Source organism: Myodes glareolus, chromosome 23, assembly GCF_982192425.1.
Source record: "Myodes glareolus chromosome 23, mMyoGla1.1, whole genome shotgun sequence".
Classification (NCBI taxonomy): Eukaryota; Metazoa; Chordata; class Mammalia; order Rodentia; family Cricetidae; genus Myodes; species Myodes glareolus.
In genome coordinates, this window is record NC_142048.1 from 47,216,541 (window position 1) to 47,242,652 (window position 26,112).

The following is a 26,112-nucleotide window of genomic DNA, read 5'->3' on the forward strand; positions in this document are numbered from 1 at the left end:
CAGCTGTTATATAGGGAACCCTGTCACAGAGACCCAATATATACATACATCTAGTACTACTTTTTTAAACTAGTAAGAGTAGACATCAACATTTGAGGAATGCTGCAAAATGACTAGCCTTAAATTTATAGCAGTGAATGGTTGTGGTTTTGATATTAAATTTCTGATTACAATGTTAAGATAGGGCTGGAGCCCTCTGACTTGGAGACTTCTTTCTGCTTTCTCTAGATTTGTTTAAACAGTGAATGTGTAGAAACAAGATTCTTTAAGATTGAGTCACAGATTTGTGCAAGCCAGTGCAACGGAAATGGAGTAAGTAGCCCCATGTTCCTTGAGTGTTCCACAGCATCAGGAATGTATTGGTCTCATTTGGGGTTCACAAGGCACCAAGGCCTACTGACACCTGGGAACTGAAGTGCACAGTCAAACTCAGTAGCTAAAATTAATGTTAGAAAATGTTTTTAGTGAAGTCCAATTGATAATGACTTTAATAAATTCTGTTACAGTGAGGCACTTTTCCAAGGGCATTAAAAACCTAAGTAGTTATGGGTGGTGGTGCACGCCTTTAATTCCAGCACTTGGGAGGCAGAGGCAGGCGGATCTCTGTGAGTTCGAGGCCAGCCGGGTCTACAAGAGCTAGTGCCGGGACAGCTAGGGCTGTGTTACACAGAGAAACCCTGTCTCAACACACCCCGGCGAAAAAGGAAAGATAAAGGAACCTAAGTAGCCTGTTCACCAAAGGAGATAACTCTCCTGTTTGTGAGTCTGTGGGTTCATAAAAATGTCAGCTTCATCTCTCTCTTGAAAATACATCTTTGTATTTATAGTATAGCACATCTCTATGCTTACAAAAGAACTGATTGACAAGTACAAGCCCCTCCCCCTCACGGCAGTGTCACACAGCACGGCGTTATATCCGTTATAACTGGTGACAGACTTCAACCGGTTATTGTCACCCAAAGTCTGGTGTTTAACAATGCAATCTTAGGATCACTCGGTGTCTTCCGTCTGTGGGCATCGTTTATTTCTGCACCGTGCAGTGTCCTCTGTACTTGGCTTATCTACCCTTCTTTTCCTCTACCCACCAGCAGCCCCTGATGCTTGTACTGACTTCACAATGTTTCTGAATACACACTTCTCAAAAGTGTTCTGCACTGAGCTCTTGTCTCCTCCCGCCTTATATTCCCCTCTCAGTCCAGCCATATTCCTTCCTGTTTCCATCTCCCTAGAGCTGGGATTAAAGGTGTGAGCCGCCACCTCCTGGCCTCTAGTGGCTTAGGACTGCACTCTGATCTTCAGCAGTAGGGAGGTGGGTGATGGGAAAAGAGAGGGCAATAGGGGGTAAAAATGCCCCAAATTCAGCTTATGCATATATGTAGTTGTTAAAGAATTAGAAAAACAGTCCAAAGTGTTGTTAAGTCTTCATGTCCAAGCCTTTCTCATTCGCTGTCTCTCACACTGTTCTGGTTTTATTCCAGTTTGCTCTAAGAAGATAAAAAAATTATTACTTTTGCCTTTGTTAAGGCTTGATTTATTTGCCAATGTGTGACTTTTGGAGGAAGTTTGTCCACCCACTGAGAAGAATGCTAATTCTTTGTCAGGTGGAAGTTTTGGTGTCTTTCTAAGTTAATTTGATCTATAGTGAAGGTTAAGTTAAACCTGAAGTTTCTCTTCTTTTGGTTTTTTTTTTTTGTCTGAATGTTGATAAGAGTATGGTCTTCAAATTTCCCATCATCCTTGCATCTGACCTGCCTGTTCCTTTACAGGCAATACTCTGTCTCTTATGTACTTGAGAGAACTGTCATCCAGGGCACATTTATATTCACCATCACTATGTCTTTTTGATGAATTGTTCCCTTTATTGCTTCTACGTTTGCTTTGTGGTAATTTTTCAGGATATGTATTATTTAGAACACACACACACGCACGCACACACATGCACGTATGCACACACACACACACATGCACAAACACGTAGCACTGCAACTCACTCTCATATTCCACCTCCTCATTACACTGTTTTACACTTCCCTTCCTTTCCCTTTCTGTGTTTATCAGGGCAAGGTGTACTCTCCCCCCACCCCACCCTCAGGGAATAGTCACCTTTACGTTTTTTATTTATTTTTATTAAATTAAGTTTGCCAGCCTGCATCATTTGATATTAAAGAGTATCCAATGACCATCCTTTGAGACAAGGTCCTACCTTGTAGCCCAAGCTGGCCTGGAACCCGTGTCTCTTGTGCCTTGGCCTTCTGAGTGCTGGGATTACAGGTTTGCACCATTCACCTAATTTTAGCTTTAGGGATCTTTTGCATTCTGGACACCCAGCTTTGTCACTGGGATGTCACACAGAGAGGCTTTGCTTCTGGTTTTGTCTGTCTGTGGCTCTAACTGTCCTTTGCATAATACTTCTTTATGTATTCCGGATTTCCTGCTGTAATTTAGTTGACCAGGTCTTCAGCGTCTTTTAGCTCCTGGTTGTTCATAGCAGAGTCCTCATACTGGTCTCTGAATGCGGAAGCTCAGGGACCTTGCTTTAGTCTAGGGCATGAGTTTTTCTGTTTGAACTAGTCTGTCTTGGCTCCTTCCACTGCAATTTTTATTTGATCTTTTTTTTTCTTTCATTGTCAAGATTTTCATTTGGCTCTCTGCCCCAAAACTCAATTTCTTTGCATTTAAAAAATTTATTATCATGGAAATTGCTGATTTTTTAAATCAAGATTTCCTTCCTTCCTTCCTTCTTTCCTCTTTTTTTTTTTTTTTTCAAGAAAGGGTTTCTCTGTAGCTCTGGAGCCTGTCCTGGAACTCGCTCTGTAGACCAGGCTGGCCTCAAACTCATAGAGACCCACCTGCCTCTGCCTTCCAAGTGCTGGGATTAAAGACATGCACCACCATTGCCTGGCTGAGATTCTTGTTCTTATGTTGAAATTTAGAGCCAGTGAAGAGGATATAGGCTGGGTCACATGAAAAGCAGCTCGTTGCTAGGAAACATTTCACAATTAGCCTGGGGAAGGTTTTGGTCCTTGCTTGTAAAGGCCACGATTTGAAGCAGCCAACAGGAAGTCACTGGATCTGAAGAAGGGGAAAAAAAATGAATGCAAGTCAGCCTTGGGATCAGCCGCCTCCGGCACACTGGCTGATGGGTGTGTCAGAAGTTGCTCTCTAAATTTAAGGGCAAACATTTCAAGATGTTACAGCTTCCTTGATTCAAATATGTCTCCCTTGGGTACTTTTTAATAGTTCTTTCTTTGGCGGGTGAAGTTCTAGTCTCTAGATTCACTTTATGGAATTCTCTCTTTAAATCATGTATATATACTCATACTTGGCTAAGATAAAACAGCAACTATGATGGCACAGCATGGAGTTTCACAGTTTTAAAAACGCATTGACATGTCTCAAAACGATCCTAGGTATGCAATTCGCTTGGCGAGTGTCATTGTACTGGTGGCTACGCACCTCCATACTGTGCAACGCGTGCCCGAGCTTCCCTGAGGCTCAACCAACTTGGCAAGTATTTATGTCTTTAGATAGCCCTTGGGAAAAGGTTATAAAATGACCCAGTTACATTCAAACGAAGCCACATTTTTCCACCTGAAGAGAGACTTACAGTATTGGAATCAAAAGGCAGTTAGACTTTTCTCAAATAATGGGACCAAATGTTGGTCCCAAACAGAGACCCACTCACCATTTCTGTCAAATGTGTGTGAGGCCAGGCGGGGTGTTTCCACGACAGCCTTTGGTGTCTGTCGTTTATACACCTATTGAAAGTAGGTCTGGATCTCTCTGTCTCTGTCTCTCTCTGTCTCTGTCTCTCTCTCTCTTTCTCTTGAGTCAGGGTTTCTCTGTGTAGCCCTGGCTGTCCTGGAACTCATTCTGTAGACCAGGCTGGCCTCCAACTCCCACAGATCCACCTGCCTCTGCCTCCCCAGTGCTGGGAATACACGTGTGCTCTCACACACCCAGCTGGAACTCTCTGTTTTAGAGCAGAAGATGCCTTTTATCTTTCCATAGTATACGTGCTGGTCCCCGCCCCCCAGATCCTCCCCATTTTCCCCACTCACCCATTTGCACTTTCTTGAACACTTAGGATCTGCCCAGCTCGGGTAGGAACTCTCAGCAAGGGATGGAGTCAAACTTCTCCATTTTAATCTCGTGGCCCTGTACATAGTGTCACAATCTCGTATATATAAATACAGCCCTAAGGTGAGAAGCCAGTCATCTCTTACCTGTGAAGGAGGTGACAGACAAGCACACTGAGATCTGTTGATTGTCCAAGTTGGAGAGTCTTATCGTGATCAACCTGCCCTTCGGATCACTGGATTCAGGCCCTCACAGGGTTACAATGGGGTTTTCCTGTAATTGCCAGCATGCGCAGGTAATGCTGGGAACCTCTGACACGTTGTTTCTGTGTTTTGAGGAAGATTTTTAGGGGCACCTTCAAATATTGTGGCACTGGAGTTAGTTTTCCATGTTCCTTGATTGAAAAAGAAAAGAAAATTGTTTTAACGAATTTGTCACAATTTGAAAGGAAATCTCACTATTTAATGCTTAACATACCTTTTATTTTTAGATCAGATCAAGGAAGGACCATCCAAGAATGCAGAAAAGAAGTGGCTTCTAAGTTTGTACATTGTTTTAATCATTCTCACCTCAGCAGCCCTAGTAACCACAGTGTGGAAATGCACGAAGTATTGGCTTGTCAAGGAAGAGGAATTCCTGAGCAGCGAGTAAATTTCATTTTCATTCTGAAGTGAAATTTCAGTAGCATAAGGACCTTGCTACTGTAACATGAGGGGGCCTGTTTGTCTGTTTGGGGGTTTCTGTCCACATTGGGCACCATTCTGTAACATGAGGGGCTGTTTGTTTGTTGGGGGTTTCTGTCCCGCCCGGCCCCCCCCCCCCCCCCCCCCCCGAGAAAAATCACACTGAGATCTCTATAAGTTATAAAGTTGATTGGCCCATTAGGTCAGGCTTCTTACTGGCTAACTCTCACATCTTGATTAACTCATTTTACTGATCTATTTTAGCCATGTGGCTCAGTACCTTTTTCAGTGGGCAGATCACACCCTGCTGCTTCGGTGATCTGGGCAGGAGTGGGAGGAATCAACTTCCTCCTCCCAGAATTCTCCTGCTCTCCTTGCATCATTTCCACTTCCTGTCTGGTTTTCCCGCCTACACCTCCTGCCTGGCCAATCAGCGTTTATTTAAAACATGATTGACAGAATACAGACAATTCTCGTCAGGAGAAGCAAAGATGCTTTCTGTTTCCCTAGGACTTTGGGCACCATATCATCAATTTTAATGGATCACGTGAAGCTTTTGTGAAAATCCTAGCTAGCGAGCCCTTTGGCAAAGATTTAGGAGTGTGGTGATTGTCTATATAACCACAGTCCCCACCGTGTTAACCAAGTCATCCTCCTGTGTCTGCTCCAGTGGACAAGGGTACAAGTGTGCTTGGCTTTCTGCGTGGGCGTTGAGGATCTGAATTCTCGTGCTCATGCTTGTTTGTAAGCCCTGCACCTCCCCATGCTGCCCTGCAAACTGTGGACACGTGATAGCATCTGCATATCAAATAAGATATTTACCCAAGTGTTGAAACCTGGGTTTGTTTATGGCATGTTTTCCAAAGACTTTTAAGCTGGCCGTGTTCTGCACTCGGGCACTCAATGGCACCATAACGTCAAGTTTGCCAGGCCCCTTTTGCCTCTTGCTGACTGCTTGCACATTAGAGGGTACCCCGAGTTCAAGTTTGTCTCAGACTGGAAGTTACATATTAAAGTATTGGAGAATACTTTAATCAACAAGAGGTGGATCTTTAGATCCTGATTTCAGTTCTTTAAGAATGCCTCAGAGTAGGATTTCTGGATGGGATGTTGGTGGGCCTGTTCTTAGTTTCCAGGGAAACCGGTTTCCAGAGCAGCTGTCTCAGGTCCTGATTTGCATCCTCACAAGCACCCCGTTTTCTCTCTATATGGTTTCCACTTCTCAACTTCTCACCTTCTCTGTAGCCATCCTAACAGAAGCAGGTTTGTGTTAACGAAAATTTGTGTATCTTCTTTAGAAAAAGACTTAGTCAAGTCCTTTGGGCATATTGTATTTTATTTTGAGCCGGGGCATCACAATGTCACCCTGGCTGACCCAGAACTCTCTGTATATATAGATCAGGCCAGCCTTGAAGTCACAGAGATCTAATTGCCTCTGCCTCCTAAGTGCTGGCATAAAGCCTTCAGCCAGATTTTAATTAAGAATTTGTTCCTCCTGAGTGGCATGGATTCCTTGCGAATTCTGGATCTGTGTTAGGATGCTGATTCCTTATCGCATAAGTGCTTGACCAGCATTTGAAGTGCTCTGTGGCCTTTTTGTGTGTTGACTGTGTTCCCTCTGTGTGGATGATTGCCAAGTCTAAGGTGAAACACATGCTCTCTCGTGCTTACTTTGGGGGGAGTTCTTAGTAAAGCTTTTTCTTTAATCAATTTTGAGTTAATTTTGTGTGGTGTTAGAGGAGGGTCCGGTTCTATTGTTACATGCTTCATTATCCTGCTTCCCAGCACTATTTACGGAGGACACTGTTACTCACCTGCTGTGTGCTTGGTGGGCTGACTGTGTGGGGTTTCTTTCTGCACTCTATGCCATTCCATTGGTTTGTGCATCCATCTTTACAATGCACTTTAGGGTACCCTGAACTCAAAATCAGGAAAACGTGAGTGTGCTTCCCCAGCGAAGGCTTGTCTTCTCTCTTCGCAGCTGTGCAGAAAGTACGTCCTAAACTTGGTGAAATTCGGTGGACCAGTTTGCTATTTTGTAGGCCACGATTTGGTGCTGGACGTAGCAAACAAGAGCCCAACATAAGTTCACAAAGGCGTCTCCCGAATGTTCCATAGTTTTCGGTTTTACAGTTTGGTGCTCATTGAGCTTGGCTTGAGTTCGATATGGCCAAGAGGGCTGAGGCTGCTTCCATGGAGCTCCATTGTTCCCAGGCTTTGTTAAACAGCATCTCTGTAGTCACAGACAACGGGTGCTGGCCTTAAACAGGTCTGTCCATCTCAGTGCCTGAGAAGAATGCGACTGTCCATCTGAGTTGTGAGATGATCGATAATTCAATGTCCCCATGTGAGCAAGAGAAAATTCTCATGTATTTGTTCTGAGTGAGCATATTTGCTCTGCCTGAGCAGCTGTCTCCACACATGTGTAATCATGTGTTTTGTGTTTCGAGGAGACAACAGAAAGGGAGGGGATCAGCACTGGCTTGACACAGGCCTCAAGAGCTCTCTCAGGCTTCTCCTTTCTGGTCTGACTTCCTAGCCTGTGACCACTTGGTTCCCTAGACGCCTACACTTCCAGCTCTCTCTCTCTCTCTCTCTCTCTCTCTCTCTCTCTCTCTCTCTCACACACACACACACACACACACACACACACAGCCAAAACTGTAAGGATAAATGAAAAAGCAAATCCAGGAATTTTGTGCTCTCATTACTGCGCTGCTTGAGGTTTGTGTTTTTCTACAGCTGATTATGTAAAAAGATTGATGCATCATTCAAGAGGCTGAGGGTATAGCTTGCTGGCAGAGCACTCGCTCACCTGACAGAAGGTCCTATATTTTGTTTTGACTACCATTAAAAAATTATTCTCCTCTTTATTCAGATACCATTGTGTTTTATCTATTGGTCACTGGTCTTATAAAAGAGGTAATACTGCTTATACAATAGTCCAGTTTTTATTTGTAAAGTTAAGATTTTTTAAAAACCTTTTTACTACTGATTAGCATGTTATTTTCTACTTCTTTGTAGAACCAAATCAGAAAGCAACACTCATACCTACACCTACACCAGCAGGTGAGTCCATTAAAAGGTGGCATAAAGAAACATGTTGAAAATGAGCAATAAGTTAATGATAAATCATAATGAAATTTTAGACATCTTAACTTCAACTGCTAAGTTAGTGCTATGAAAAACCAGACTAATAATATGTAATAGTTTTGCTTTTAATAAATTTTTTATTTATTTACTAATTTATTAGCATCGGGTAGACACCGACGCCTTTCTCTCCTATGCTCTTTCCACTTACCCTTCCAGCTGGTTCCTGAGTTTTAGAGGAAGTTGTGGGAACCTCTTGTTTAGGGCTGCACACTCAGTGGTCCCTTTCTCAGCAGCTTGAGCAGCCATGAGTTCTGCATTGCACCGTTGTTCATTACCAAGAGGGGCTTTTCTGATCAAGACCAGGTGTAACACTTATCTAAGGGTATAAGAAAAATATATTTAGAATTATTATATTATATATTAGATATATAATATATCTATGACAATTTAGCTAAACAATAGTAAGTTTCAGCCCATGGGCCCAAGATCTCCTCATCATCTTTTTCTTTTTTCTTTTTTGACTGGGTTTGTATTACCAGACATGAATTTACTTTGGTGGAACAGGTCTCAAATCCAAACACACAGAGAGTGGCTGGTTACTCTTGTAACAATCTTGCCACTATTGCACTGGTAGGTTACATCTTGTCTGGAACTTGAATCCTGTAGTAGGTAGGGTTCACAGTAGCCTGTGAAAATCTTTTTGTTTTTTCAAGACAGGGTTTCTCTGTAGCTTTGGAGCCTGTCCTGAAACTCACTCTTGTAGACCAAGTTGGCCTCGAACTCACAGAGATCCGCCTGCCTCTGCCTCCCAAATGCTGGGATTAAAGGCGTGTGCCACCATTGCCTGGCTCTGTTCTGCATTTTCAACATGAATTGATTTATCGACACTTCCAGATGTAATTTTAATTTTTATTTAGATCCACATCAAAATGTACTACCCAGCCACAAACTATCAGATAAACATTTGGGAGGTGTTCTTGTAAGTAAGTAAGTTATAAACTTAAGATGAAAAAGTTACATTTTGCAAACAATTGCTCAGTCTGTTTTTGAGTAGCTGCAGTTGATAAAATACATCAAAACAAACAATATTTGTCAATCTAGGAACACGTACTAATTAACTGGTCTTTAGTTGGCTAAACCTTATTTGATTGCCTACTCTTATGATATATAGGTGCAATACCATTGTGTTAGCATTTCTATTGCTGTGAAGAGACACTATGACCATGGCAACCCATATAAAGAAAAACACCTAATGGGGTGGCTTACAGTTTCAGAGGTTTAGTCCAATACCATCATGGTGCGACATTGCAGCATGAAGGCATACATGGTGCTGGAGAGGCAGTTGAGAGTCCTATATCTTCACCCATAGTCAACAGGAAGTGAACTGAGACATTGGGAGGTATCTTGAGCATATGGACATCAAAGCCCATCCCCACAGTGACACATTTCCTCTAACAAGGTCACACCTACTTCAATGAAGCAACACCTCTTAACATTGCCATTTCTATGCTTATGGGGGCCAATTACATTCAAACTACCACAACTAGTAAAATGTCAGAAGAGAGAAGACATATATAATTAGTTAGAAAAACTAACTTAGTTTGAATATTGTGGAGCTTTCAGCTGGGACACACACAGGCAAATGTCACTACTTAGTTTAGGTTGCATTTATCCCAAATATGAACAATTGAGGAAATTAAAGAATCTAATTAAGTGTATGACAGGAATTTCTTTTTGATGGGTGGATGCTCATAGTCCTAGATATGCAAACACCTACTGGTTTGGAAGAAATTAAGTAACATTAGATGGGATATTTCTTAGCCAGAATAGTAGGAAATGTGCAATAGTGGAAGCAGAAGGTGGGACAGAAATGATAAGATTACATCACTGTATCACAAGAGCCTCTGTCTTGTGTCTGTATTGTGTTTGCTGGGAGTCTCAGGTCATTCTCATTCTTTTCTCTTTCTCATTATTTCATTTGGTTGATTAGAAATATGGAGTCTGTGGATATAAAATGGAATAGAAGCTCAGGATTCTGACTTTTGGCATAATGATATAGAAGCAGAAATTTCCAGAAAGTTTTTTCCTTTATTTTATACCTACAACTTTGAAGGGAAAGTGGAAGCAATTGCAATATGAACCTAACATAATACAATTTTCACAGATTGTATCCTGTGTGCCTAAAAGGGTGTTTTCTTATTTATTTAGATCAAAATCCCAGGCAAGCAGTACAACACCTGCCAGCGGGTGAGTGTGTTAGAAAATACTAAGATGAACACACTTAAAGTGACAATCCATAGTTGGTTGATTCTTAAGTATTCATTAGTTAGATGAATGGCTAAAATAGTAGACTAATAAATGAACTACTTATATTTCCTTAAGCTGTTATTGCTAATGAATATGTAAATCTGAAGTAGCTGTTGCTAATAAATATATAAATCTAAAGTAGCTGCTGCTAATGCATAAATAATTTAATATGTTTTTATTCAGTTTAGAAATATTCTAAGTGTTCTGGAACTTGCTCTTATCATTAGAATGGAGCTAGGAAATTGTACCTAATAAGATCTAAGGATCCATAAATTGGCTTATAAAACAAAAATTATTATAGATCCTTTTATTTGTAAGGTGCTAGTAGACAGCAGTATTTATGGTTTATGAGTTTTAAGGGTAAAAATATTTATTTAGGATACAGGTGTGATTGCATATACCTGTAACCCCTGCATTTGGGATGAGGAACTGGTAAGATCAGGAGTTAGAGGTCATCTTGGCCTAAATGACTGACTGAGTTTCTCTAAAAAAAAGTTAGCTAAGGTCCCAAACTTCTCATAAAGAATAAGGTTACACAATATCAAGTGGTCAGCTGTAACCAGATATTTTTCTTTGTCTTGCCTAGTACCACTGGACCAGTTTATCTTCCTCCCATCAATCCCTATAGCTACTTATAAAATAATCATTTAGAGGCTTAATATTAATTGTAATTGCTGACTGATGGCTTAGGCTTATTACTGGCTAGCTCTTACATATAAACTTGCCCATTTCTAATAATCTATGTATTGCCGCAGTTTCGTGGTGTTATCTGTTCTCTAGTATATCCTGCTGCGCTGGCAGCTTATTGACCTCTATCTTAACCCCATCCTTCTTTACCTGTAACTCTCCTTGGATTTCCTGCCTAGCTATATTCTTTCCTGTCATAGGCTAAAGCAGCCTTACTTATCAACCGATAAAATTAGCATATATTCTCAGCATACAGAAGGACATCCCACATCACTCCTCCTTTTCTGTCTAACTAAAAAGGAAGGTTTTAACTTTAACATCATAAAATTACTAATAACAAAACAGGTATCAAACAAGAATTGCAGTCATGATATTTAGTTTATGTGTATTAATTAAAGAAAACACTCTATTATCTATTTTATCTTTGTGAGTCAAAGTGTCATATCTAATTTATCTTTTATCATAATGAAGGAAAATTATAATTATAACTATCTAGTATTCAACTCCATAAAAATCTCGGAAGGACATATATAATATTAGCTGAGTAACTGAGAAGTGCATTTTAAGCAACTTCCAAAACTTCAGAAATGACAGAGATATCTGACTGCCTGAATAGTCACCCAAAGTTCTTTTGTACCATTGGGGCATCCATATTCACCTTACAGGCCTAGAGTATATGGCAGATTTCTCAGTGAAGCAGGATAGTTGAAGGACTGTCCTGCTTATTTTGGCAAAATTTGTCAGTTGCTCTTTTCTGGATCCTGCAGAATGTCTGGCAGACTCTTTCATAAAGCAGGAGCCTTGAGGAACTGTCCCACCTTGTTTTAGCAAGTTCAGCAGTCATTTTCCTGTGGGTCCTTCATGCCCAGTTTATACAGCATATTGTCAAGCAGTCTAGGCAAGAGTAGTTTCTTGCCCAAATGGCTAGCCTTGTCACATTGAAATCAAACTTGATAAGGAGCTTCTTTGATGCCCATCATCCTCTGAAGTAATTGGTGCTGTTAGGGGTAGACATGCTTCATTGTCAAGAAAAGTCTAAGTTTTTAAAACATATAAATACCACATTCTGCAGGTCAAAGTATTTGGAGATTACCTATCTATCTGAAATATATCTCTTCATATCTAGAAAACTTAATTAACATGACTATAAGTTTGACTAATTTAGATGGCTATTAATTTGTATTTCTTAACTATATATTATATTTTCAAATGAGCTATATAAGCATAATACCTTAAACAAGAGTAGAAATATACATACAATATAATAAAATTGACTTTAAATTTATCTCAATAAATCAAAGTCCATACCAACATAAAATATTTTGTGATTAACAGTTTTTTGGATTAAGGTAGATTCAATAATCTACCCACCCTTTTTTTAATCACAAAAATCTACTCTTTTTCCCATCATTTTATATCATATAACCTTTTTTTAAAGAAAGAGATTGACTATGATCATTAGCTATTTATAATCAATCCCCATTAAATGAAAACAAATATTCATAAATCATGTTTTGGGAATTTGGACATAGTTCTCCACACTGTTGATTTTGGGTGCTGATAATCTTATGGGGAACATGAGAAAATTTAGAATTATGGTTAAATGTTGGCTATAGTAGTCTGTGAGACTGTATCATCTCAGACAGTTGCCTTGAATCTGTTCTGGATGTTGGATCACCTGGGTAATCACTTCCATTAAAGACCTCTCAGGGGGTTTTATTTGACCAAATCATATTAGCCTGGAAAGAATCCACAGCTTCTCATCTTCTGTGGAAGCAAAAGCAGAACTTCTTTTCTAAAGCTGTAACATGAGGGGCCGGCTTGTTGGGGTTTCTGTCCCGCCCAGTACCCCATAGCTGGCAAGCCCCAAAGAAAATCAACCACACAGAGATCTCTATAAGTTATAAAGCTGATTGGCCCATTAGGTCAGGCTATTTATTAGTTCTTATAACTTAATGTTACCCCATTATCCGTATCTATGTTAGCATATGGCTCCGTACCTTTCTCAGCTGGACAAGTTACATGCTGCCTCTTCGGTGATCTGCGCAGGAGTGGCTGAGAGAGCTTTTGCTTTTAGAATATCCCCGGTCTCTTTGCTCCACCCCTACTTCCTGTTTGGCTTTTCCGCCTATATTTCCTGCCTGGCCAATCAATGTTTTATTAAAATATAATTGACACAATACAGACAATTCTCCCACATTATAAAGCAACATATCTTTAGGCTCAAATTTTCAAGTCAAGATATCTATAAAATATTTTTGTTGGTTTAACTTAGCAGCTCCCACAATCAAATGTCTCTCAGCAGTTAGCTCATTAACGGTCAAAACATTAAAGAAAACATCATAATACACATAATTCAGACTCTCTGGGTATTTTACATCTTTGTGTGACTTATTATCTTTAAATTATTTTAATCTATGACTCTGTTTATCCTTTATCCTCTTTCTCCCAAGCCTGTGCATATCTCTCAAACACATTGTGGCCCATTTAGAGGCCTTTTTTTCTGAATCTGTCTTTACTGTGTATTTTTAGCCTTGTTTGTCAGTATGAGCAAAATCTCTGAATCCACCATGTAGCACACGGCTGTGTTGTGTTTTCCAGCCCACAGCTGTGCTCTCAAGTTCACAGGCAGTAGCTGGGAGCCTGTTTACTGCCAACCCTGTGTTTGGGAACCTGCCATGCAGCTCAGCTCTTGCGGTCGGCAGCTGGCTGCGCCAAGAATATGCATGCATGCACCCTGAATGGACTTAGCAGGCTGTGTTTACATACATACAGTAATAAAGAGGAGGCCAGGGGTTTGAGACAGAGCCAGGCATGGGAGGAGTTGGAAAGAAGAAAGGGACTGGAGGGCAATGTGTAATTTTATTTTAATAATAAAAAAGAATAAGACAGCTGTTTACTGTGTCACATGTCTGTAATCTCAACACTTGGAAAGTGGAAGCAGAGAGGATCAGAGGCTCAGGGTCATCCTCAGTTACTTAATGAGTTCAAGGTCACCCTGGACTATGTGAGAAACTATTTCAGCAGAAAAATAAATAAAGATTTAAAATGTATTTTACAACACAAAAAGCAAAAAAGAGGAAAAAGTATTTAAATTTAAAAATAGATATATTATTATATTATAAATATTTTATTATATCTGGAAAATGTGAAATTTGTAAATGCTTTTCAGTTACAAGTATTTATGATTTAAAAGCTAAAAATGCTAGAAAAATTTGAAAGTCAATTACTTGTGGCCAAAACAATGTAATGAACACACAAAATTGAAAGCGCCATTTGAGAAGCCCCTTCTGCGGGCACACAGGTTTGCTCTTGGCAGCCCCCGTTTGGCTTGGTGAGGGGCTGTGCTCGGAGCCACCACCCTGAACTGTGTTTTGTTCTCTTCCGCAGTTACTAGTTATTCCTTCCGGAGGAGGAGGCGAGCACCCTGAGTCTCACTGGGAAATGAAGAGTCCACATTTTTCTCTTGGTCACAGCTAAAGGAGCAAATAAACCAAATGTGGACCAATCTGCAGGCTTGCTCGTCTGTTTTTGTGTGCTGTTTTCTTCGCCTTGGCATTCAGCCCACTGTAGTCCGGTCACGTCAGTGCGGGGTTGGGGGGGGTGGCAGCCAGTGGTGTCAGCTGTGGTCCTTGTCACTGACTCTCTGGGATCTTCCTGTTTCCTTCGGCTGCTCCCACTGTCTGGAATCCACTCCCCATTCCCCACAGTGGGTTCCCAGAAGCCTCCTTACCCGTAGTAGCTGAAGCTGCGGAGTTTCCTGTGCTGTGTAACATCCTGGAAAATATTTAGAATCTCTGAAGAGACATGTTTTTGGGCATGTCTATCTATGAGGGGTTATCTAGATTGTGTTAATGGAGGGAATCTCTGAAGAGACACCCGCTTCTGCTCATGTCTGTGAGGGGTTATCTTGATCGTATAAATGGAGGTGGGAAGATGTACTGCAAATGCACACAGTGCCATCCCATAGACTGACTTGGCCTCTATTCTCAGGACTACTTGGCTTACTCACTAGCATGCCACCTTACAGTGTGCTTGGGAATCAGTTAGTGTGCAAAGCAAGGAAGACTGAAAGGCAACTCCAGTTTCTTAAGGTATGAGGTAAGGTGCCAACTTGGCTCTTGACAAGTGGCAAGGATAATGCTGATAATGCCAATGGTTAAGAATGGTGTTTTGTTTATAGAATCTTTTCTTTTTTAGTTTTTAATTGATTTTTATTGAGCTCTACATTTTTCTGTGCTCCTTTTTTTGCCTCTCCCCTCCCCTTAAACCCTCTCCAAAGGTCTCCGTGCTCCCAGTTTACTCAGGAGATCTTGTCTTTTTCTACTTCCCATGTAAATTAGATCCATGTATGTCTCTCTTAGGGTTCTCATTGTTGTCTAGGTTCTCTGGGATTGTGATTTGTGGGCTGGTTTTCTTTGCTTTATGTTTAAAAACCACTTATGAGTGAGTACATGTGATAATTATCTTTCTGGGTCTGGATTACCTCACTCAAAATGATGTTTTCTAGCTCCATCCATTTGCCTGCAAAATTCAAGATGTCGTTATTTTTTTCTGCTGTGTAGTACTCCATTGTGTAAATATACCACATTTTCCTTATTCATTCTTTGGTAAAGCGACTTTTAGGTTGTTTCCAGGTTCTGGCTATGACAAACAAAGCTGCTATGAACATAGTTGAGCACATGTCCTTGTGGCACGATTGAGCATCCTTTGGATATATACCCCAAAGTGGTATTACTGGGTCTTGAGGGAAGTTGTTTCCTACTTTTCTGAGAAATCACCACACTGATATTCAAAGGGGCTGTACCAGCTTGCATTCCCACCAGTCCCAGAAAATCACACCCTAACTTGGTCCCACCTCTTAAAGATAATTGGTTGACAAAGATTCCCCATCACTGGGCCCATCCAAAGGCAGTATCATGTTGTCCTTGATGTCCATTTTCTTCAGTCCATTTTTTAAAATTGATTTCAGCGTGTATGATAGTAGGGAGCCTTTTAGTTACTGTGCAACTCTGGTGTGATAATGTCCAGGAGAAAGGTTCTACCTAGCTCCTGATATTTCCTCTCGTTTCCCCTACTCCAGCAATTCTCAACCTGTGGGTCATGACCCCCTGTGGGCCCCATATCAGATATTTACATTATGGTTCATAGCAGCAGCAAAACTGCAGTCATGAAGTAACAATGAAAATAACCTTATGGCTGGGGGTCACCACGACATGAGGAACTGTATTAAAGAGTTGCAGCACTGGGAGGGTTGAGGTTAGGGAGTACTCTCTCCCTCCTCTCCCTCCAAGTCCATGATGGCATGAGCAGCTTCTACACACACTTCTGCCAGGAAAAACAGTCACTCCTCCATGCTCTCCCAGCTGTGGTGGACCAATATCTTCTGAAGCCATGGTCCAAGACAAATCTTCAAAGCGTCTATGTCCCACCATGCCCATCTCTTGCCCGCCCCGGGGCCCCGCTCCCAGTTTCATTCTACTTTTCTGGCTTTTGTAATTACTTCATCTTATGTGCCCATCCCTTTCAAAGACTAATTAAAGGAGAAAGCCAAGGTGGCAGGGTTAGAATGTGACAATATGATCCTGCAGAGAATGGTTTAAAAGTCTGTTTGACCAAGGAGTGTTGAGCGTGCAGCTGCGAAGATGAGAAGTCATCGTTTCATAGTGCTCAGTTGTTCAGACAATAGGCTAGAACATCATGGAGGACACGCGGTGGCCATCAGTAACTTGAACATTTTCATGTGGCTTTTGCTCAGTCAAGCGGACGTTTCAAAGAACAAGAAACGATACAAAGAAAACCAGCTCTCGCTAGCCTGAAGAGTAAAGCCTAGGCAGCAACCTTCCTTTTGCTGTTCGAAGGATGGTTGGTGCAGGTAGCCTACCCGGAAGTGTGTATCCCAGACCCGACCCTTTCCTCGCTGGTTTCCTTGGAGACAGCCCTGTGGGTTCAGGTGCGCGCGCTGCCATTACTGGCCACAACGCCCTCCTGCCAGGCCTGATGCTCCTCAGCTCGGCTCCAGGACCACCGAGGGAGCCATGTTCCTCTTTCTAGTGCTGTTTATGGGTCTTAGAGGGCTGCAGGCCAGCCAGAGTGAGTCCGGAGAGCCAAGAGTCTCTGAGGGGCCAGGGTGACCCTGGGGCAGGGTGGATTTCACCTAGCCCCAGGCTCACATACTGCTCTGGCTTGGCTTTCTCTTTGCACCTCCTCTGTTGCAAAGCAGTCCCTGGAGTGGGACGGGTTTTCTTAAGTGTAATGTGCATGACAATGAATCGTTTTCCCTTTGCCAGTTCTGTTACTGTGTAAGTGGTAGTCAAGATTCAACCAATCAACGTTAAAAAGGTGTTTATCAAAAAAAAAAAAAAAAAGAAATCCTTTTTTTGGCAACTGCTGCCCTCCTTGAATAAGTTTTTTCCCCCCAAAATTTTAGTTAATTTTTTTATACAATGTATTTTTTTTTGTTCCATGGTGTCTTTTTTAAAAAGTGATTTTATTGAGCTATACATTTTTTTTCCTGCTCCTTTCCCATCTTCTCCCCTCCCCTTCAACCCTCTCCCATGGTCCTCATGCTCCCAATTTACTCATGAGATCTTGTCTTTTTCTACTTCCCATGTACATTAGATTCATGTATGTCTCTCTCAGTGTTCTCATTGTTGTCTAGGTTCTCTGTAATTGTGCATTGTAGGCTGGTTTTCTTTGCTTTATGTCTAAAAGCCACTTATGAGTATTTACACAGTATTTTGATTATATTCTCTCCCCTGCTCCAGATTCTTTCTACCTCCCTGCCTACCCAACTTCATATTCTTTCCCTGTGTCTCACTCAGCCCCGCCCCCAAATCAAATAAAAGGCCCAATAAGATAAAAGGTACCAAATTAAATCAAAAAACATGGTGTCTGTTTTGTGCTGACCAACTACTTCACGGCACGTCGGCTGCCCAGGAGTGTGGTTGATATATACAGGGTCATTCCATTAGAGAAAACTGATGTTCGCTTTATTTTTTTTTCTTTCTTCCTTTCTTTTTTTTTTTTTCTTTCTTTCCGATACAGGGTTTTTCTGTGTAGCTTTGGAGCCTGTCCTGGAACTAACTCTTATAGACCAGGCTGGCCCCCAACTCACAGAGATCTGCCTGCCTTTGCCTCCCGCGTGCGTCACCACCGCCCGGCGATTTTTCCTTTCTTAATAACCACTGTTCTTTCTTCAGAATGGTACTCTTGTTTCTAAGCTTTTCACATCCCTGTAGTTCTGTATTTCGGCAGTTTAGCTGTGAAGTGAGAGGAGAGAGGACAATGGGAAGGGAGAAAGGGGAGAACAGGGGAGAGGGAGAATGGATTAGCAACAATCAAACCGTGGGAAAGGGAAAAGAAGAAATGTATAACTCACCCAAAGCAGAGAAACGGGTGCACAATCAGACTTAAAAACGGATCTCAAAATAGATCTCACTTATTTTTGTTTTTAGGCCCTCAGAAAACCATCCTGCAGACGACAGTTCCTGAAAAGATTTCATCGCTAGATGTGGAAAAAGACCCTGAAAATCATGTAATAGCAACAGCATCTTTATACGCTGCTCGTGTGAGGTTGTGCCCATCATGACTGAAGCTGGTCAGATAGAGGTGGAGCTGCTGGAGCCCAGCAAAGCTTCACTGCAGCAGAGCATTGTGGGATAGGAACTTTGAGGATGGGGCCTCACAGGCGCCAAAACGGTGACGAGCAACTAGAATGTCCCTCCAGGATGGGATTAGGGTGAGGCTGTGATATAGGGGGTGAGGTGAAGTATGCTGTCTGGGGGCACTGGGCGTATCTGACTAAGCCAGAAGATACCAGTTAACACCAGGCAAGCTTCTGCCCTAGACCGCCAGGCCGGAGGTGGTCAGCTTCATCACTTATTTCTCAGTTCAGCATCTTGAAGGCGCAGAAATCCACACGGCAAGGAAAGTCAAAAGACCCTGGCATATTCATATTAGTTTTGCTATTCCTTTAAAACACAAAGCGGACTATACATTTAAATTAGCATGTGACTGACATTTTAAAAAATATTCTTGTTGCAGATTGCATATCTTATTACAATAGCTGAAAAACGATATTTTGTCCATCTTAAAAAGAAGTAAGTAATTATTTTGTCATTTAAAATTTAAATTTTTTGACTTTTATAGGAGTTAAGTAGTTTTTAATCATTACAGTTCTAATGTATTAGTGTCTATTGAATGTTGGCCATTAGATAAGGCCCTAGGCATAAAAAGGAGAATAAAACAAGATACACAGGGCATTTATAATATAGGAAGATATATTCCAAGGCGCTAACACAAGAAACAGAATTTTATTAAAATATGGTGATAAATACATAGGAAATGTTCTTAGCAATTCAATGCAGTTTTTTTTTTTTGGAATAGCGATAAGTTGTGACTTGATAAAGGATAGCAATAAAAGGTTTTGGAAAAATAAGTAGGAGATAAATTCTAGAACTTGTGTAAGGACAACGCATACACCGTGTTCATATGGGTCAGGTGATCAGTGGGAGGGTTGTTGGGGAGGGACCATCGGTTACTGCATGAGGAAGACAGATTTCATAGACTTCAAGACAGAATCAGTAGAACAATTGAGATACAATGAAGGACCTCAGATAATTTAGCTGTTGCCCAAGAAAAAGGTTAGGATATTGTGCATTTAAGTGCTGATTACACAGCATGGGAGGATTTGTAAGAAGACTGAGTATGTATGTCCAAGTCGGTATTTTTAACTGGAGAAGTATATGTAAGGCTGGATCTCTGAGGATGTTCAATAGGTATATTGACTTATTAGTAAGCAGTAGCCGGGTTATTAATATTATCATTAATGAATACAGATACAGCAAATGCTTATAAACCTTGGGAAATAGCAACACTTTGGAACTAGATGGGAAAGTGTGTAACTAACATGGGAGCTGAAGCTGAAGGAGCAGAGACGCAGGGCAAGAGGCAGCAGAGGAGGTGTAATAAATATAGACCCTGGAAGGAGGTAGTCGTTGTTGCAGGCAGTCATCTGGGTAATCTGGACAGTTATGGTCAGAAATGTGCCTTTTGGACTTAAAAAACCGAGGGCTTTAGATCTTTCCCACACAACCGTAAGAACCAAGAAAACAAAAGACGTATGTATAGATGGCACTCCTGATAGAAAAGATAATCTGTTGACAGTTAGAACAGAACAGAGCAGTGTTGGAGCACGACAGTAAGGGAGAATCCTTTCGGCTGTGGTCACTTGCAGATAACTTTTCTAAGAGCACAGGGTAAAAAGGCTTATGGAACCATGGTGGAGAGAGACGGTTCACAGCTCAGTACGCTCACAGGGTGGAATCCGTGGCACACATGGAAGGGCTTCCTTTGAAATAGAAAATTAACCCACATTAAGGAAGGGAGTAAGGCAGGCTCAGGCAAGGTGGGGGCGAGAGGCTTGGAGGATGTGTGCTATGGTCGGTAGGAATGGGGTCAAGTACTCTAATATTTACTGGGGTGGGAGATTATGGAAGAAATTTTTGACTCTTGTTATTAAGAAGTGTAGACCCAGCACTCAAGAGACTGAGGCAGAAGGACTGCAATGACTCCGGGTTCAGTTGTGTCTACACAGATGTATCAAGAAGGAAGAGGAGGAAGAGGAGGAAGAGAAAGGGGATAAGGAGGAAGAAGAGCATGGAGGAAGCAAGGGAGGAGGAGGAGGAGGAAGGAGAAGGGGGAGGAGAGAGAAAAAGAGGATGGAGGGGGCAGGGAAGGGGGAGGGAGGGGAAGGGAGGAGAGAGAAGAAAAGGGTGGGGACAGAAAAGGAGGAAGAAGGCAGTCACAACAGGGACTTGGATTTAGCAAGCTGATTGAATATGAATTTGTGGCAGGACCAAGATAATCATTTAAAATTGGTGTTATTCCCACATTCTCCTTTAGAGATTCAAATATAAAATCTCATGCCAATGAGTGACGCCCAGGATCTCTCAAATCTTTGTTTTTGTCACTCATTATTTCTGAGTTATCTGCTGTTTTGAGCTGCCCATTAATCTGCATGTTAGTTTTTTTCTCTATTCAAAAGGCTAATATCAGCGAGAGGAAAATATTTAGACAATAGAATATAGCAAGCTGACAGGTATTCAGTTAATTTTCATGTAAAGACTGTTGCCTTCTACATTTGTTCCACTGAAAGATGTTTTTGGGATTTTTGCATAGATCATATATAAGTCCAACTTCAGTGATTTACACGTATGACAACCATGATGTCCGTCGTTCTCAACCTCTGTCTTTTCTGGTAAGTCTTAAGGTTTCTTTCATACAGATTTGCTATCTGGGTTTTCTTTTTTAAAATGAACACTTTCTAGTAATTACTTTAGTATTATTTTATACATTCACTGAAATTGTATAACACACTACTTTCTGCTTGATACAAATTTGTTGGTAATTGACTTTTATACCAAAGTATTGAGGTAGGTAAATGATAAATATAAATGACATGTCTTGGGTGTGTATTTAAGAATGAGTTAACCTTTTGCTTTCATTTGTACATTTTTTTAAAATTTTTTAGGAAAGTTGCACTTACAATGGATATGTTGCAGGTTTTCCAAACTCTCTTGTGACGCTCAGCATTTGCTCAGGACTCAGGTTGTATATATTATTTAAAGATATTATCGTTGATAGATTTCTATTGCTGTGAGAAAGACTATGACCAAAAGCAACTAGGGGAGGAAAGGACATATTTAATCTTATACTTCTAGGTAACAGTCCATCGCTAAAGTCAGGGCAGGCACTGGGAGGCAGAAACTGAAGCCGAGGCCGTGGAGGAACATGACTTGTTTTCCCATGAGTTGATCACTTTGCTTTTTTATGCAACTCAGGACCACATGCCCAGGGATGACAGCATCCATTGTAGCCTAAGACCCTTCACATCTATCATTAATTAAGAAAACACTCTGCAGACTTGTCTAGAGGCAATCTGATGGAGGCATTTTCTCAATTAGGATCCCCTCTTTTTCATGGTATGTCTACGTTTGTGCCAAGTTAACAAAAATGACCAGCACAGGACCCAAGACTAAGGAAGGGTGCCTGCAGCCTCGACGGTCTAGTCCAGAAAGCCAATACACAACACACCAGAGAGGACTATTCATTGTTTCGAAGCGCGCATTCATGCCTGTACCTGATCTCTTCCATGTCTGTAATAGGCAGGCATACGCATTCATAGTACAGTGATCTAGTTCTGGAATAACCTTGAAGAAAATAAGGTGGAGTAGGCAAACAAAGTTGACTTTGGACTTAAGAAAATCCCGACCAAACTTTACCATTAGAATATTATAGATTTGGTTGAATCATTTCAGACTTTTCTTTGATTGTTCTAACGTTCAGGGGAACAATACAATTCCAAAATGTCTCCTATGGAATTGAACCTGTGGAAACCATATCGGGATTTATGCACGTGATCTATGAGATCACAAATGACAACACTGAGATTCCTGTCTTAGAAGAAGATCAGAGTTACTATTGGTATAATGGTTCACAATTTCAGTTCGGAAGTAACGTGAAGGTATGTGTCCACTCTTTCAACCCATTTCATATAATTTTATGAAATGAAAAATGCTTTTGAAGTACACTTTAATGTGGATTTATTTTTTAAATGAAGGTCCTGTGCCATTTTTTAATAGGTAGAGGATTTACAGTTGAAATTAGACACGGAATCAGTAAAAACTTAGGTAATTAATCTCAGAAACAAGATTTGAACTTAGAACTGAAAGTGGCTAAAGTTTTAACATCTGTGCCTTTAGATAATTAACACAGAATATTCCTCCAATTATTCAGGTCATTTGGATGAAAGTATTAACTCTTTTATGGCAGTTCAAAAATAGATAATTTCAATGGCTTACGTAAGGTAAAATAGAGTAATGACCTTTCCTTTAGCAAAGACCCATAAACTGTCTTGGCAACATGCCTGCCTCTGGTAATGCCACCACCTGCTAACTTTGGTAGTATTTTTTCTGAAGTACACGGTTAGCTAAATCATTCCTCACACTTGTTAGCAAAAATATCTTCCTACATGGATAGTTTGAGACTATCAGAAGGATCAAGAAAAGCAAGAACTTCTGTTATAAACCTAGAATTTTATTTCAAATATTACAAAATCAAGATTCCTGAATTCTCATCCAGCTTGAGATGTCTAACTGAAAGTTCTCGATTACAGCAGCAGTTCTGTGCTGGGAGATCCTCTGAATGGCAGTGAAATTTCGTGTTTGAGAACAGCCTTATTACAGTTTGTAGCAGATGTCTTCCATCTTATTTATAAATATAATTTTAACAGAAGATGGCATTTAAAAACTTTTCTCAGGACCCATGTCATGTGTCTTTCAGAAAACTTCATTAGTCAAGTTATCCCCACGGTACCTCAAGATGGATATTGTCGTGGATAAGAAGCTGGTGTGTCCGATTCTTTCTCTTGCTCTTCATTTTGACAGTCTCCTAGATGTAAACAGTGTGTTCTGACCATATCTGCGTCCATCCCCCTGTCTCATCTTCTTTGACCCCCTTTCTCTTGTTTTTGAACGGTGGGCATGTCTTGCCTGACAGGGCAGTACTGTAGCATGGAGAGCCCACAGCTGGGTAAGACTGGAGAAGACTTCTCCCTCACAGGAGCCGACATACTTTCTTCTTACAGGGTGGGGGTTAGCTCGCGGATAGTGAGCTTTCACTTTGGGTCTAGCTTGATGTCTCTGTGTCCTGTATCCAAAGTATGTGGTCTTCTCAACAATAGAGTTTCAGTACCTATTTCTTATGGGCAACCAAGAAAAAGCTGGCAATCATATGCATTGTTTTGGGAGCCTTTGGCATCAGAGGTATCCAGCATTTGGCATTGGGATTTTTTTGTTTCAAAACCTATTCCTTGCTCCTGGGAGCAGTATTATCCTCACTAGTAGGTTACCTCTGTTCATGCTCTTCTAGAATTATAATGATTAGTTAGTTTATAAACTAGTAGCTATCTGTATGCTCTTAAAACCATCTTTGGTTTGGATTGCCTCCCTCCCAATCCCTAGCCTCCCCTTCCCTCCCCTCCGCTCCCCTCCTCTCCTCTCCCTTTCCTTCCCTCCCCTCCCCTCCTCTCCCTTTTCTTCCCTCCCATCCTCTCCTCTCCCCTCCCCTCCTCTCCTGCTCCCTCCCCTCCTCTCCTCTCCCTCCCTCTCCGCCTGTCCCCTCCCCTCCCCTCCCAGTCCTCTACCCATTTCAATCTTGTTCCTAGCATTCCTCCCTTATGCTTTCATATCACTTCCCACCCCGGCCTCTTCTGTGGTTTTCTCACACAAGGCTCCCCTCCTACTTCCTGTCTTCTGTAGACATGCATTCCAAGACCTATGAATATTTCTACCACTTTTTCTTATGGCTCTACTGCTACCAGCCATTGTGGTGTTTTCCCGGGCTTCCTCAGCTACTGTGAATGTGGACTGCTGTGTGCAACTGTTGACATGCATCCCTCTGTGGAGACAGTATGGCTGGAGCCATTGTGACTCCATCTTGCTTCTGGTCTACAATGTATTGAATGATGTTAAAATTCATGCTATTGGGCATTTTGAAGTAATTATTTGCTTATCATTATTGATTTTTTGGGTTTCCATCAGAATGTAGTCTTATTGCTTATTCAGAGCACAGCACATTTGTTTGTTTAAAAGCATGCACTTGTTAGTTTAGATCCATTCATTCTTCAATATTGCTTTTTTTTTCCAGTTTGATTACATGGGTTCTGACATTAAAACTGTGATACAGAAAGTTACTCATGTCATCGGCCTCGTTAACGCCGTGAGTTTCCAAAAGCAAATTCGTTTATATAATCTGCAAAACCAGAGATATGGATCTATGACGTATAGTTTGCTGAGTTCTTATTATGTAACCAAAAATACCATGCCAAATATGTTTTTAAGCGTTTCGAGGGATGTATCAATTCATATAGAAATTCCTTTATCTGTTTATCTTTTTTTTTTTTTTAGATGTTCTCCAAGTTAGAACTGACTGTGATAATACATTCCATTGAAATCTGGTCAAAGGGAAACAGAATTTCTATGCCAGCGAGTCCTAAGAGTTTGTTGATTGCATTTTTAAACTGGAAACGAGACCACGAACAGAAGCATGTTTCATACTTATTGGCGTAAGCATATATCCTGTACCTACTGACATGGAAGGAATAGCTCAAATGACATATTACTTCCATAAGATGCGCATTTGCTTTCTGTATATTGTTTTCTAATTTCTTGGATATCATGAATACGAAACATGCACTCTATGAAGGCTTCTTCCTTAGGACTAATGTGAGGAAAGCGGCACACGCTTTCCAGACTGCCAACCCAGTCTGCCGCAGAGGAGATGGATGGTGGAGGGCTTGCTGGTGGCTGCAGCCGCTGGTCCGGGGACAGCAGCTCCACTTTCCTCTCGAACAGAACGAAAACCTCAAGAATAATGGAGAATTAGAAGTGGGTGAAAAAGAATCCAACTGCTTTGGCTTACAAACATCTGTGACCTGCTATCAAATCTCGATAGTTCCGTTTCTTACCGAATTAATTCATCACCTAGTTAATATTTTTATTTTTAAATAAAGATCTATTTACTGTTAATGATAAATGAACAACAAGGCCTCAAAAGTGAAGTTTTAGGAATTCCTAGCTAAATAGATACTCAAAGTTTTATACACATACATACAGAGTATATGGAATCAAACTGAAAGCTGCCATTACTAGACAGTTAGGTCTTACCTTTTAGATATTCCTAGGTAGTTATGAAATTCACAATTGACATGGAAATATTTTTAATATTGAAGCTTTGGTGGAATATATCTAAGTTGTACAACCCTGAGTGGCATAGAGGTGAGAATATAGTAAGTGTTTTTAAATATTTGATCCTATAGAAATTGATCCTATAGACATTACTAACACTGCTTTCCTATATACTTCTGTTTGTTTTGTAGCTTTGACGAGCATCCTGCTTCCATTGGAGCCCTGTATCCAGGGGAATTGTGCAGAGCGGATTTTGATGTTGCTGTTGCCCTGGTATGCAGTTGCTGTCCGGTTTTCTTCCCCCACTTTTTTCCCCCATGTTTCAAAAATTCCTAAATATCTTATCAGAGGAGAAAATCTTCTATTTATTTGTTTATTTGTTTAGTCTTCTCTCATACAATACATCCTGACTGTACTTCCCTCTCTCCTCTCCTTCCACTCCCCCCTCCCATCTGCCCTAGATCTACACCCCCATCTCCATCAGTCCCATTTCTCCCAGTAAAGGACAGGCT

General features: G+C 41.1%; 2 protein-coding genes and 1 long non-coding RNA gene across 4 annotated transcripts in view; 2 read left to right on the plus strand and 1 right to left on the minus strand.

Annotated features, from left to right (window-relative positions):
* Window positions 1-14,358, plus strand: part of LOC125414534 (disintegrin and metalloproteinase domain-containing protein 32) — a 90,428-nt gene extending 76,070 nt beyond the window's left edge. The window contains exons 17-22 of the mRNA XM_087901090.1: window positions 229-312; window positions 3,411-3,507; window positions 4,571-4,727; window positions 7,788-7,832; window positions 10,065-10,103; window positions 14,241-14,358. Coding sequence (XP_087757216.1) covers window positions 229-312; window positions 3,411-3,507; window positions 4,571-4,727; window positions 7,788-7,832; window positions 10,065-10,103; window positions 14,241-14,247 — 429 coding nt within the window. The 3' untranslated portion in view covers window positions 14,248-14,358. The remainder of the gene's footprint in view (window positions 1-228; window positions 313-3,410; window positions 3,508-4,570; window positions 4,728-7,787; window positions 7,833-10,064; window positions 10,104-14,240) is intronic.
* On the minus strand, window positions 2,149-5,084 carry LOC146890565 (uncharacterized). Its single transcript, XR_014998697.2, has 3 exons — window positions 5,044-5,084; window positions 4,227-4,474; window positions 2,149-3,072 (listed from the first exon to the last, which is right to left on the minus strand). It is a non-coding gene; the product is annotated as an uncharacterized LOC146890565 (long non-coding RNA).
* Window positions 14,359-16,807: 2,449 nt separating the features above from the next.
* LOC125414547 (disintegrin and metalloproteinase domain-containing protein 5-like) overlaps window positions 16,808-26,112 on the plus strand; it is a 48,111-nt gene continuing 38,806 nt past the window's right edge. For both annotated transcript variants that reach the window (XM_048456626.3, XM_048456627.3), the window contains exons 1-10: window positions 16,808-16,943; window positions 18,308-18,387; window positions 18,897-18,952; window positions 21,033-21,111; window positions 21,385-21,461; window positions 22,200-22,377; window positions 23,196-23,261; window positions 24,561-24,632; window positions 24,821-24,978; window positions 25,792-25,873. In XM_048456626.3, the coding sequence (XP_048312583.2) occupies window positions 16,889-16,943; window positions 18,308-18,387; window positions 18,897-18,952; window positions 21,033-21,111; window positions 21,385-21,461; window positions 22,200-22,377; window positions 23,196-23,261; window positions 24,561-24,632; window positions 24,821-24,978; window positions 25,792-25,873 (903 nt within the window). In that variant the 5' untranslated portion in view covers window positions 16,808-16,888. The remainder of the gene's footprint in view (window positions 16,944-18,307; window positions 18,388-18,896; window positions 18,953-21,032; window positions 21,112-21,384; window positions 21,462-22,199; window positions 22,378-23,195; window positions 23,262-24,560; window positions 24,633-24,820; window positions 24,979-25,791; window positions 25,874-26,112) is intronic.